This window comes from Oryx dammah, unplaced genomic scaffold (assembly GCF_014754425.2).
Source record: "Oryx dammah isolate SB20612 unplaced genomic scaffold, SCBI_Odam_1.1 HiC_scaffold_11, whole genome shotgun sequence".
In the NCBI taxonomy this organism is placed as follows: domain Eukaryota; kingdom Metazoa; phylum Chordata; class Mammalia; order Artiodactyla; family Bovidae; genus Oryx; species Oryx dammah.
The window spans coordinates 39,483,332-39,496,588 of record NW_024070195.1 but is presented as its reverse complement, the minus strand read 5'-3'; the positions used below and the strand labels follow the sequence as shown (position 1 = coordinate 39,496,588).

Below are 13,257 nucleotides of genomic sequence, written 5' to 3'. Positions count from 1 at the left end.
GAGGGAAAAACACTTTGGTGTTGAAGAACCATCTAGGGGCTACCCCACCCTCCCACAGGTCAGAATGTCATATGTTTCCTACATTTCCGACAACTATGTGCTGTTGGGTTTTGTGGGTTTTTTTTTTTTTTGCCTAGTGTTGAGCTCCTCCTGGCTTTTTTTTTTTTTTTACCTCCTGGGATCCATTTGATTCTGGCAGAATCCAGAATTAGATGGCATTAGAAATTTGAAGTATCAGAATAAAGCTACTCAATAAAGCTAGTCTGTCTTTGCTCTGAATGGACACAGCGCTGAGAGTGGGCGTGCAGTGCAGCCTTTGAACAAGGGGGTAAATGTCACTGAGGTATGCTCACGGGATTCAGTGGCCAAATGGAACATTTTTCAGGGACTCTGAGGCTCCTTATAAAAATGAAACATCACGCCTAGGATTTCATTTGTTATCCTGTCTTCCTTTTGCATAGACTCTCTTATTTTCACAAATTCTACCATTTGTGTCCAGTTCATCTTACACAACAAGTGTTAAACTAAAGTTGTTAAATGATAGTGCTTTTCAGACTCATTTAAAAAGAAAACGCATACACACACAGCTTCCTTTTTTTCTGGTGGCCTTTAGGGAGATTTGGGTCTATTAGCCTCCTGATAAATCTGTCCTGGATACACCTGTTTCTTTTGCTTTGGATCTACTTTGACTTCAGATCATAACTTCCCCCATAGTTTGTAGTCATTTGATTCCCTACTTTGGAGAAACTCAGTACTGTTTCGACATGACTTATGCACCGTAATAGAAGACGACAAGGAAAAGGGTCGGAATAGGTGATGAGTTAGCCAACCTGGAGCGTCTGCACGACATGTAAGAGACAAATAACTTGATCTTTGTTTGGTTTACAGCATGTGCTGACCTTTCCTGCTGGTCCTCTTTTAAAATCAGTGTTGGGTTAGAGATTTCATTTTAGTCAGCAGGTTTTTAGTCCTGTTTATGAGAATTTTGTCTCATTCTTTATTTTTACTTTTTTTTCTTTTTTTTGTATGTCTCATTCTTTACTGAGAATGTTTCCTAGTTGGCCTTCTGGCTTCCACTTGGCATTTGGAAAATAATACAGAGTTTGTGTTATTTCCCCCTGCTTTCCCAAAAGCAAGAAAGAAAACTTTTTAGCTCCAGAAAAAGTTGTATCTTAGGAGTGTACAGAAACAAGAGTAATGAAGAGTATGGTTTATGTTTTGAAAAGTGATAAGGACCTTGGCAGAAAGCTGACCATTGGGGTTGCTCAGGAGCATCTCAGATACGGGCCTTTTTCTGCTTTCTCTCTTCTCATAGGCTTATTGATATTACTTAAGGCACTGTCAGCTAAACCCATTACATTTTTTCCTATTTTGTTTTTAGATTCTTTTTCCCTAGCCTAAGTGCTTTTACATACACTTTTTAAAGCTTCTTTTGAGTAGAGATAAGGGCCTCCTACCATTCTGTATACTGAGTATTCACTGTGTGAATTAAAATCGAGGTGCTAAGGCACCATTAGGACATACATCTGTTTTTCCTGAGAGAATTAGTGATGCATGTGTGTCAGACATGCACATGTTTTCTAGTCCTGCTGAAGTCCAGTGGCATTTATTTGCAAGATAGCTAAGCCACGTTGGCAGTGTGAATTGAGTTGGTGGAACAAAATAAGACGAATCAGCCTACCTGGAGCCTGAGTTTATGAGCTTATCTTTGAGAGAGAAAACAAATAATCTAACATGAAACTTAAATTTTACAGTTCCTAGGAAGGATTCTGATACCCTTTGTAAGGCCTCTAGATGAAGTTATGGTTAAATTTCCATTTCGTCTTGAGAACTAACTGCTTTCCTGACTCTGAGATCACAGCGGCCCTGGGGGAGTGAGCGTCACAGTTCTGATGTGTGTGTTCACATTTCTGTTACAGGCTGTCACCTTGAACTGTGCCCATAGTTTCTGCTCCTACTGTATCAATGAGTGGATGAAGAGGAAAGTAGAATGCCCCATTTGTCGGAAGGACATCAAGTCCAAAACCCGCTCCCTGGTTCTGGACAATTGCATTAGTAAGATGGTAGACAATCTGAACTCAGAAGCGAAAGAACGACGAATTGTCCTCATCAGGGAACGAAAAGGTGAGTGAGTATGAAAAGAGGTGGGTCCCCTCAACAGACTTTTTTGGATCCAGAAGAGTTAGGTAAACGGTTCTTGAGCTTAAGAAGGAGGTGGAAGTAATGGGGGAAAGTAAAGGAAGCTAAAGGTAATAAACATGTAAGGAACAGTTGAGGCAGAATGGAATATTTGAGCAGCAGGGAATGGGGAGGCTTAGGTATTTGTGTCTTAGTTACGGGATAAGAAAAGATGGGATTAGAAAAACACAGGGGTGGACAGCTTACAGTGTTAGTCACTAGATGGGGCTGTCGTTCAAGACAGTTTAGTTGCTCTCGGTAGGTTGCAGAAATCTTGGGTTGGGTACACAATAAATTATAAATAGGATGTGTACAAGTCAAAGATTCACAACTTGGAAAATGCCAAAACATATGAAGAAAACATGTATAGGTTCCATCTGTAAGAGTCACAGTTTAACTACACAAATTGGGCATAACTTAAGCCAAAAAGAGATTAATTTAATCTTACTATGTTAACTTTACTAGGACTAGTTTGACTCAGTCGTGTCTGACTCTTTGTGACCCCATGGACTGTAGCCCACCAGGCTCCTCCCTCCATGGGATTCTCTGGGCATGAATACTGGAGTGGGTCGCCATTTCCTTCTCCAGGGGATCTTCCCAACCCAGGGATCGAATCCGGGTCTCCCACATTGCAGGCAGATGCTTTAACCTCTGAGCCACCAGGGAAGCATGTTAACTTTGGGTGTCCTAATATAACCTCTGAGCCACCAGGGAAGCACATTAACTTTGGGTGTCCTAATAAACAAGTTTCCCGGAGAGAGTTTGAATAAAGAGATTAGGGAAGTGGGGGCGGGTGAGTTTCCTCAAGGAACCATACTCCCATAGAGAGTATCTCCTCCTCTAACACAAGTGATCTCATCACACTTGGGGCCTGCTCTGTTGAGGATTGCAGAGCCACCCTGCTTGAGACTTAAATGTCCTTGTGGCAAAAAAATGTGTCCTGGGCAAAGCACAAGGAAACGAGTGGATCAGAAGAATTGGTTATTAGGCAGGGATGAGAGTTCAGAGGAGGAGGGTAGATCTGATTATCATGTTCAGTCCCTTAAGAAATCCTGTACAGCTCTACCCTCTGGGAAAGCTCAGAGCCAGAGTACTGAGAGGTCAATTGGTTGCACATAAAGGGTCAGTCAGAGAAGACGAATCAAAAGCTCATTGCCCTTCCAGGTGTTTCCCACCACCTGGCCATCGGGAAGCCATGTTCATGTATGTATTTGGATGTACCCTTTTCTGAGTTAAGAGAAGCCAAAGGCTTAAATGCCACACTGCTAAGAACAGGATCTTCTGTCTATTGCTTTCTTTCTCCTAGCCCTTCAGCAAATATCAGCCTCTTTGAATCAGGCCAGAAATCTGATGCTGACTTGTAAGCAGCTGTAGTATGGAATTGGCCCTTGGTTGGTGAGCCAGTGCAGGGCAGCAGACCGGTCACAGGGTAGGTGTTGAGCCTGTTTTGTCCAAGGAAGACATTCTGACCTTTGGGAGGGTAGGGCTGCTCTCAGGTGGTTCTTTGAAATCAAAGTATTTTCTGCTTTTTTGACAATTATGTGCTATTGGACTTTGTGCCCAGTTTTGAGTCCCTATAGGGTTTTTTTTTTTTTTTTTTTTAACCTTCTAGGAGCCACTTGATTCTGGCAGAATCCATTGCTGTTTCTTTCCACCTCTCATCAGTCCTTAACCATTTATAGGAACATTACACTAGGCATTGGAATAAAGAGATAAGGTATTATCTCAGCTCTCACAATCTGTGGAGACAGAAAAGCAAGTAGGTAGTGTGCAAGTTCCATAATAGGGTGCTGAAAAACTGCAGAGGAGAGGACATTCAATTTGACCTGGACAGGTTGGAGGTATGGGAACAAGCTTCACAGAAGAAGTGACATTTGAACTGAGTTCTAAAGGCTCTAGGGATGATGCTTTCCAAGCAGAGGAATCAGCACAAGCACAGAGGCGTGAGAAGCAGTGAGCTGTCTGTTCCTCGCAGGGCCCCACTTGGTGGCCCAAACAGGATTTGATGTCTGCCTGGTGCCAGAGGAACATGAGGACAGCCCAGGCTTAGGAGGTGTCTGCTGAGGTGTTCTGAATGCCTTCTGTTTTCTTCTCCCCTTTCTGAGGAATGCTGACCTGGGAACTCAGATTTGACCAAGCCTGTGAGCTTAAGTTTGCTGGATCTGTGTGTGGGTGGTGATACCCATGTACTTTCTTTTTTTGCTTTTTGGTTTTTGTAGGTTATTGTTTTTATTTTTTTCTTTGAAGTAAAATTGATCTACCTAGTGACTTGATATTTTTATACGTTACAGAATGATCACCATAATAAGTCTAGTTACCATCTGTCACTATACAAAGCAATTACAGTATTACTGATTATATTCCCTGTGCTGTACATTACATCCCCGTGACTTAATTTATTTTGTAAGTGGAAGTTAATTCCCTTCCCCTGTTTCACCCATTCCGCTATCACTCTCCACATTCCCGCTATCACAGACCACCAGATTGTTCTTTGTAGATTGTATCTATAAATCTGTTTCTATTTTATTATGTTTGTTCATTTTGTTTTTTAGATTCCAGATTTAAGTAAAATCATATGGAATTTCCCTTTCTCTCTGATTTATTTCACTTAACAGAGTTCCTTCTAGGTTCATTCATGTTGTTGCACATGGGAAGATCTCCTTCTTTTTTATGGCTGAGTAGTAGCCCCTTGTGTGTGTGTGTGTGTGTATTTATGTATGTATATTTTCTTTATTCATCTGTTCATGGGCACCTAAGTTCTTTCTATATCGTAGCTGTTGTCACTAATGCCTCAGTGAACATTGGGGGTGCATATGTCTTTCTGAGTTAATGTTTTCATTCTCTTTGGATAAATACCCAGAAGTGGAATTGTTGGGTTTTATGGTAGCTCTGTTTTTAATTTTCTGAGTTTTCCATAGTGGTTGTACCAGTTTACATTCTCACCAACAGTGGAGGAGGGTCCCTTTCTCTCCACACGCCCATATAGACTTTCTTCACCCAGCCCACTGACTAGGTTTCTTCTCAAAAGTCCAAGCATGGTAGATGCATGCAGCCATTGGAAAGAGAAAGGACCCTGTGTCCTAAATTCATCTCCGACTCCCCTCACACAGAGTTAATACTGCAAGGTGGATCATATCAGACCCTTCTTCTCTCTCCAAAGGCTAAAGCAGGGACCTTTTTGGTGACACTGGGAGCCGACGAAGTAAACCGAGTTGGCCTCCCTGATGCACGCACTGGCTTCGAGCAGCTCTGGCAGCAGTCTTGGCTTCTGCAGTTATCGCAGCAAGTGCAGCTTTGAGGTTTTCTCCAGAGACAGACAGAGGTGCTGAGGCCTGATTTAGGGAAACAGGTGCCAGAGCCATCAGCAGCTTCAGTGGGCTGCAGTGTGGAGTTCAGAGGAAATTTTCAGTTCAGATACCAACCTTTTTTGCCAATTGAAAGCCGGTTTAATCCCCAGTGCATGGGAATTTTTAAAGGACCAAATGTAGGATCTGGAAACTAGAATTGGCAGGCCTGTAATTGCCACCATTCTGACACTGGCAGGGCCGTTTTCCTCCTGGGTAGGGGAGCGCTTATCACAAGTTCAGAGAAGCAGGTCTGCCTGTCTGATTTCACCAAGAGCAGTGCTACTCCAGGCCTGCCTGGCTGGTTGGTGTCTTCAAGGCCCATATCCCCACGGGAGAGTAAGGCCTCATGATTGATTAGCCATAGATCCTCAGTAAAGTCTGTGAGGCCAGATTATCCAGAAGAGAGGAGGAGGAGCAGAGTGTTAGGGTGCCAGATCCTGTGCTGGAGAGAGGGTGCCCTGGAGCTGGGGCATATAATGAATGTTAAGTACATGTCGCATGAGTAATTGCAGCCCTCTGGGATATTGACATGAGGTTTTTCTGAAGCAAAGACATTTTGCGACATGAGCTGGGAAGGTGCTGGAGCTGAGTCTTCTGTCAGTTGCCCCCTCTTCCCGGTTTGTTCTATTCTCATTAAGTGTTGGTTGGTTGCCATGAGTGTTAACATTCTCACTTTAAGCTTTCCCTCGGAGTTTCTTTGGGTTATGCTCAAAAAAGAAAAAAGCAAATTATCTAGAATAAAATCTTGCTGGTCCTTTAGAACAGGGATTTTCAGTCCAGAGACTTTTTCAAATTGCAGTTCCCAGCTCCCTTGGTAGTGTAATATGAAAATAAGGCTGCTAGTGGGAGTTGTCCATGGCCTTTTGGGGGTGTTGAGGTGGGGAGAAAGGTTTATGGACCGGAGCTTTCCTCAATCTGTGAGAGAGCTGTCCCTCCAGAGAGATTGGTGGTCTCTAGGAAGATTGGCCCAGGTGAGATCACATAGCCTGTGGCTCTTGCCGGCTTCCTATAGGCTAGGAGGAGGCTGATCCAGACACAGGACAGGAGAAACTCTGTCTCTGAAGAGAGCACCTGACAGGCTTTCTCTGGCTATTAACCATCATCACCTGTTGAAAGACAGAGCCTCATAAAGGACTATGTAGGGAATGTCCGCAGTAACAGTGTCTGCCAAGTTGACCTCATCCAGAGAGAATACTTGTTAGCAAGATGTTTTATTTTATGTTTTTTTGATTCTACTGTGTGGGTTGCAGATGAGATCTTATTTCCCTGACTAGGGATTGAACCCAGTGCCTGCGGCAGTGGAATTTCGGAGTCCTAACCACTGGACCGCTAGGGGATTCCCAGCAAGTACCCAGTCCTGCACCAAGAACCTAGAAGGTCACGTGCATGAAGTCAGCATGCCCACCTGGTATAAGGACAGTGTTTGTCTAAGATAAAGTGGCTCTCAGCAAGATTGGCATGGGCTGGGGGCAGGTGTCCACATACATGCACTCACGTAGTTTAAAATGCTGGACTCTTAAAAATTTATCCTTTGCAAAATTATCATGGATTTATCCTTTGCAAAATTATCATGGGATCAAAAATTAGCAGATTTGTTAATAGAAGCTTTAAAAAAAAAAAATTCTCCATCACCACCATCTCATTTTTGCCCCTCCCTTTTTCCTTCCCTTCTCTTTTGTCACTTATTGTCATTCCTTGCCTTGTCCCTTGATGGATGTCTCCTGCACAACCCTTATTATTCCCTTATATATAAATGTAATAACCCTTTCAATCTGCCTTCCAAAGCATTCCACACCTTAATCTCAAAGAAAGTCTTGAGATTGCCTTTGTTGTAAGCCAAGATCCCTGCTTCTCTGGGATTAAGGAAGCAGAAGCTAATGGAAAACACTAGAGGCCAGTGAATAGCCCCTCCCACCCCCTCCCTCCCTGGACAGACTTTGAAGTTGCACCTCTCCCTGCTTGTTGCTGTATATGTATTTCCTTCCTTCCTCCAAAAGGTATTAACTGAAGACCAGCTTTGTGCCTGGCACTCTTCTAGGTATGAAGAATAGAAGGAGAAGTGAAAATCTAATTAGTTAGATGTGATTTGTGCTTTCTCGCTAATAAAGCAAGAAAGGGGCCAGGAGTGATGGGAAGAGTGTTGGCAGTTCTTGATAGAGTAGTCAGGGTAGTCACTGAGGAGAAGGTGGTATTTGGGTGAAGTTCTAAAGGCGGTGGCCATGCTGCTGTCTGGGGAAGGGGTTTTGGAGGAACAGCATGGAGGCGACGTAACAGGAGTGGAATGAGCGATGGGGAGGAGAACAGGAAGTGAGATCAGAAGGTTGGGCAGAGGGCAGGCCGAGTAGGGATTTATAGGCCTTTAGAAGGACTTGAACTTTTACTCTGGAAGAAGAGATGGGTGGGCTGTAAGCAGAGTTATGTGATCTCACATCTGTGTCTTGATTCACCGTGGCTGCTGTGTGGGGAAAGGCCTGAGGAGGGCAGCAGGGAGGCCAGGGAGGGAAATGCAGGCTCCTCTATCTCTCTCTCTCTCTTTTCTCTCCAAAGGAAAGAGATTGCTCTGAAGACAGTGCTCCAGGGGCGTTGACAGACTGCCAGGTACTGGGAACTTCAGATGGTCTGGAAGATTCTCTTGGACGGTCTTGGGTGGCTCTGAGAGCATGGGATGGAGCCACTGGGACAGACTGAGTTAGGAAACCCTCCATCACGAGCCTCTGCCTGGGCCATCCCTGCTGCCACCGTTGTCTGAAGCCCCGACTGCTTCAGGGTACTTGATTGGCTCTGTTCACTACGTGTTGTATGGGTTATATATTTCTGTTGTAGTTTTTAAACTTGTTGTTGTTATTGTTTGGGTACCTCAGAAACACCTCTGTGGACATTTGTTTGGGACAAATTGGGTATTACCCCTATTGCTGCCCCCAAAGGCAAAGGCAGCCTCTATTTGAGAGGATGGCATACCTCTTCTTTGTGAAAACAAGATGTCATTTCCTGAAAATAAAATGTAAAACCGATCAGTTGCTCAGCTGGGCTTTGGTATATTTATCTTCCTTTCCTTCCAGCTCCAGACAGTCTCACAAGTAAACACTGGCAGCTCATAAATCGCAACCAAGAAAGTCACTGTATCAGATGATATACTCAAGTGAATGTCTGCCTCAGAAGCCAAGCCCAAGATCGTGACCGCAGCATATGGCTCTGTTAAGCCCCTGACTGGCATGTCTCCTTTTCATTTCAGAGATGAGTCACCACTTTCTGGTTTTGGGATGGAGTGAATTCCCTTCTTTCAGCTGGAGTTCCAAACTATCTGTTTTACCTAATGTCAGAAAACACAGGCATGATTGAGAACCTGATATGCTTTTTTTTAAAAAAAAAAAATTAAAAGCCATTTCTCTTTTGCTGCTTTCCTGTTTTAAACAAAACTAGTTTGATGTTTGGGAAACAGAAGCGTAGGAAAACCTGTGGTATCCTTGGTTACCAGTGATGAGAAGGAAGGAAAACACAGGAAGCTGCAGAGTAGTTATTCAAAACAAGGAGCTCCAGTAGGAAACTGGTTGTGCATTATGTCATTCAGTGATTTGTTTCCAGATGGGAAAGTATTTTCCTCTCCATTTTTACTGCCTGCCTATAGAACCTTTCTTTGTAGTTCTTTGTTTATATTACAGGTATTTCATAGCGATGGTAGGTTTTTCCATTATTGAATCTTCTGTATATTGGGATTCTGGTGTCCCTAGTCTTCACTTTCATCTTTCTCAACAGGATTACTGATTGAAATACTGGTGCTGTCAAGGAAGAATAAGTTAAACATAGAAAATAATACTTTAAAAACCACCATATTGTAAAGCAATTATCCTCCCAATAAATAAAAATAAATAAAAAAATTTTTAAACCTTAAAAAAAATAGCCATATATAACCAAATCAAAAAACTCTGGAGAAATAGAAGGAAGATTACTTCCATCTTGATGTAACAGTCTGTTTATCTCCTGTCCATGTGTTTTGTTTATACGTTGCATGGGATATAAATATTTCTAGAATTGTACAGATAAATACTTTTTGTAGAAAGGAAAGGTGCTTTTATCAGAAAAGCTGACAGTCTGGGGAGATGGTAGACTAATGTCCAGAGACCAACTCCAAAAATTCCAGTTAGCTATGAGAGCTTATTGTTTTTGTTTTTTTTTAATTATTTTTTTTAAATTGAAGTACAGTTGATGTGTTGTTACTTTGCAGTGAGGCAAAGTGAAGTGAAGTTGCTCAGTTGTGTCCAACTCTTTGCAACCCCATGGACTGTACCCTACCAGGTTCCTCCACCCATGGGATTTTCCAGGCAAGAATACTGGAGTGGGTTGCCATTTCCTTCAGTTATATATACTTTCTGTTTGTAATATTCTTTTCCATTATATTTTATCATTGAATATAGTTCTCTGTGTTGTACAGTAGGACCTTGTTGTTTATCCGTTCTCTATATTATAGCTTCCATCTACTAACCCCAGCCTCTCGCCCAGCCCCTCCCCTAATCCCTTTCCCCTTGGCAACCATAAGTCTGTTTTCTGTGTCCATGAGTCTGTTTTGTAGATAGGATTGTTCATGTCATAATTTAGATTCCATCTTTAAGTGATAGCATATGGGATTTGTCTTTCTTTTTCTGACCTACTTCAGTTAGTATGATTGAAGTACATCTGTTTGCATCCATGTTGCTACAAATGGCATTATTTCATTCTTTTTTTATGACTGAGGAGTATGCCATTGTATATATGTATCACATCTTTATCAATTCATCTGTCAGTGGATATTTAGTTTCCATATCTTGGCTATTGTGAGTAGTGCTGCTATGAATATAAGGGGTGCAGGTATCTTTTTGAATTAGAGTTTTGTCTGGATATATGCCCAAGAGTGGGATTGCTGGGTCATACAGTAATGCTATTTTTAGTTTTCTGAGGACCCTCAACACATTTTTCTGTAGTGGCTGTACCAACTTACATTCCCACCAACAGTGTAGGAGGGTTCCTTTTTCTGCACATCTTCTCTTACATATTATTTGTAGAGTTTTTAGTGATGACCATTCTGACCCCAGTGCGAGGTGGTACCTCATTGTAATTTTGATTTGCCTTTCTCCAATAATTAGCACTGTTGAGCATCTTATCATGTACCTGTTGGCCATTTGTACTTTTTCTTTGGAGAAACGTCTAGGTCTTCTGTCCATTTTTTGATTTAATTGTTTGGAGGTTTTTGCGTTGAATTGTATAAGCTGTATATTTTGAAAGTTTACTCCTTACTGGTTGCATCACTTTTATTTCTGTTGCCTTAGGAGACTGACCTAAGAAAACATTGGTACAATTTATGTCAGAGAATGTTTTGCCTGTGATCTCTTCTGGGTGTTTAATGGTGTTATAAAAGTGAAGTCACTCAGTCGTGTCCGACTCTTTGTGACCCCATGGACTGTAGCCTACCAGGCTCCTCCATCCATGGAATTTTCCAGGTAAGAGTACTGGAGTGGGTTGCCATTGCCTTCTACAGGGGATCTTCCCAACTCAGGACTCGAACCCAGGTCTCTGCATTGTAGATAGACCTTTACCCTCTGAGCCATCAGGGAAGTCCTTAATGGTGTTATGTCTTATGTTTAAGTCTTTAAGCCATTTTGAGTTTACTTTTGTGTATAGTAAGAGGGTGTGTTCTAACTTCATCAATTTACATGTGGGTCTCCAACTTTCCTGACACCACTTGCTGAAAAGACTTTTTCCCCTTGTATATTCTCACCTCCTTTGTCGAAGATTAATTGACCATAGGTGTGTGTGTTTATTTCTGGGCTCTCGGTTCTGTCCCATTGAGCCTCACATGTCTGTTTTTTCGTGCAGATACCGCACCGTTTTAATTTACTGTAGTATTGTCTGAAGTTGAGAAGGTTATGCCTCCTGCTTGCTTCTTTTTCTTCAAGATCGCTTTGGCAATTCTGGGTCTTTTACAGCTACATATAAATTTTAGAATTATTTGTTTCAGTTCTGTGAAAAATGTCATGGGTAATTTGATAAAGATTGCATTAAATTTATAGATTGATTTGGGTAGTATGGCCATTTTAACAATGTTAATTCTTCCAATCCAAGAGTATGGGATATCTTTCCATTTCTTTGAGTCATCTTCAGTTTCCTTTATTCATCTTTTATAGTTCTCAGTGTAGAAGTCTTTCATCTCCTTGGTCAAGTTTATTCCTAAGTATTTTATTTTTTGGAGTGTGACACGTATTGTTTTTTTTCTTACATCACCTTTGTGACATTTCACTGGTAGTGTAAAGAAATGTAGCCGATTTCTGTGTGTTAACTTGTATCCTACCTTGCTGAATTCATTTATAAGTTCTGGTAATTTTCTATGGAGTCATTAGGGTGTTCTATGTATAGAATTATGCCGGGCTTCCCTGGTGGTCCAGTGGTTAAGAATTCATGTCACAATACCAAGGACACCGGTTCGATCCCTGGTCCGGGAAGATCCCTGGGTGCTTTGGAGCAACTAAGCCTGTGTGCCACAACTACTGAGCCTGCGCTCTTGAGCCCATGCTCTGCAACAAGAGAAGCCACCACAGCTGAAGAGTAACCTCTCTTTGCCACAACTAGAGAAAGCCTACACGCAGCAACAACCCAGCGCAGCCAAAAATAGATCAGTAAATCAATGTAAAAAAATCATGTCATCTGCATATAATCATCTGGTCGGGTCACATGTTTTGAAATCAGAAGGTACAAAAGGACCTAGGGTGAAAAACCCATCACCTTTGTCCCCCAGTGACACTTCCCTGCACAGAGGTGATGAGTGGTGCTGGTTCCTCGTATATTCTTCCAGAGATGTTCTCTGTCTATACAAGCAAAAACATACATGTAGGCCTTCTTTCCCTTCTTTTCCACAAATGGTAACAAACTGTACACTGCTTTGTACCTTGCTGTTTTCAATTACATCTTGAAGACTGGTCCATGGCAGAACGTATGGAATCTTTTCTTTCTGTGTTACAGCTGCCTGTAACTCTGTTATGTGTTTACACCATAAACTTGTTTTTCCAGTTTTTCTCTTTTTAAATCTAAGGTGCTTTAAACCCTTTACTCTTTTTCATACAACTCTCAAAGACCTATTAAATATATCTCAGAATATATACTTTCAACTAAAACAAACAAAAAATAATGGCAATAAAAACGACATAGACCCCATAAAGTGGTATATGAAGAATGAAAAAAAATAAATCTGGAAATTCACCTAGTGGGAGTTCTTTATTAAAATCAAGGAGTTGCAATCTTTAAAAAAAAAATTTATGGATATAGCTTTTTCTAAATGTTAGTAATGGTCTAGTAAATCTGGTTCCATAGTAATCTGACTCCTTCCATCTGCAGTTCCAATAATCTACAATGAAATAAGAACAGAATCTATTAGGCTCCCAATTCCACCAAACCCTACAGTACAAAACTTCAGTAAAACCAGGGCAGAGTATCCAAGGTAAGATCAGTCTGTTCCCAACCAACCAAGAAAAAGATATCACTTGGTATGAATAGCCATTTACATTTTGACGAGATCCAGGCTTGAGAAAATCAATTTCATTTCTAGTAAGATTTGTGTCATTGCCACTTATAATTTACGTTGCGTGGCATATAATTGTGTTGGGTGACTACAAGTGAGCTGTATAGTTAAAACTACAGGTAACTGGTTCTTGCATAGTCAGATGGTTACCATGCTGGAGAGTTCCGTGGACAAGAGGTACAGTCCAGG

At 41.7% G+C, this 13,257-nt stretch overlaps 1 protein-coding gene across 10 annotated transcripts in view; it reads left to right on the top strand.

Annotated features, from left to right (window-relative positions):
• Positions 1-8,880, top strand: part of RNF8 (ring finger protein 8) — a 37,122-nt gene extending 28,242 nt beyond the window's left edge. For 3 of the 10 annotated variants that reach the window (XR_005722743.1, XR_005722746.1, XR_005722747.1), the window contains exons 7-9: positions 1,920-2,124; positions 3,485-3,607; positions 8,073-8,880. Coding sequence is in view for 5 of the 10 variants with exons in the window: in XM_040249781.1 (XP_040105715.1) it covers positions 1,920-2,124; positions 8,073-8,089 (222 nt within the window). In the remaining 5 variants the exon portion in view is untranslated. Of the gene's footprint in view, positions 1-1,919; positions 2,125-3,484; positions 3,608-6,799; positions 7,062-8,072 lie in introns of those variants that run through there. The other 7 variants (XM_040249782.1, XM_040249784.1, XM_040249786.1 and 4 more) reach the window with 5 other exon arrangements.
• The last annotated feature ends 4,377 nt before the right edge of the window (positions 8,881-13,257 follow it).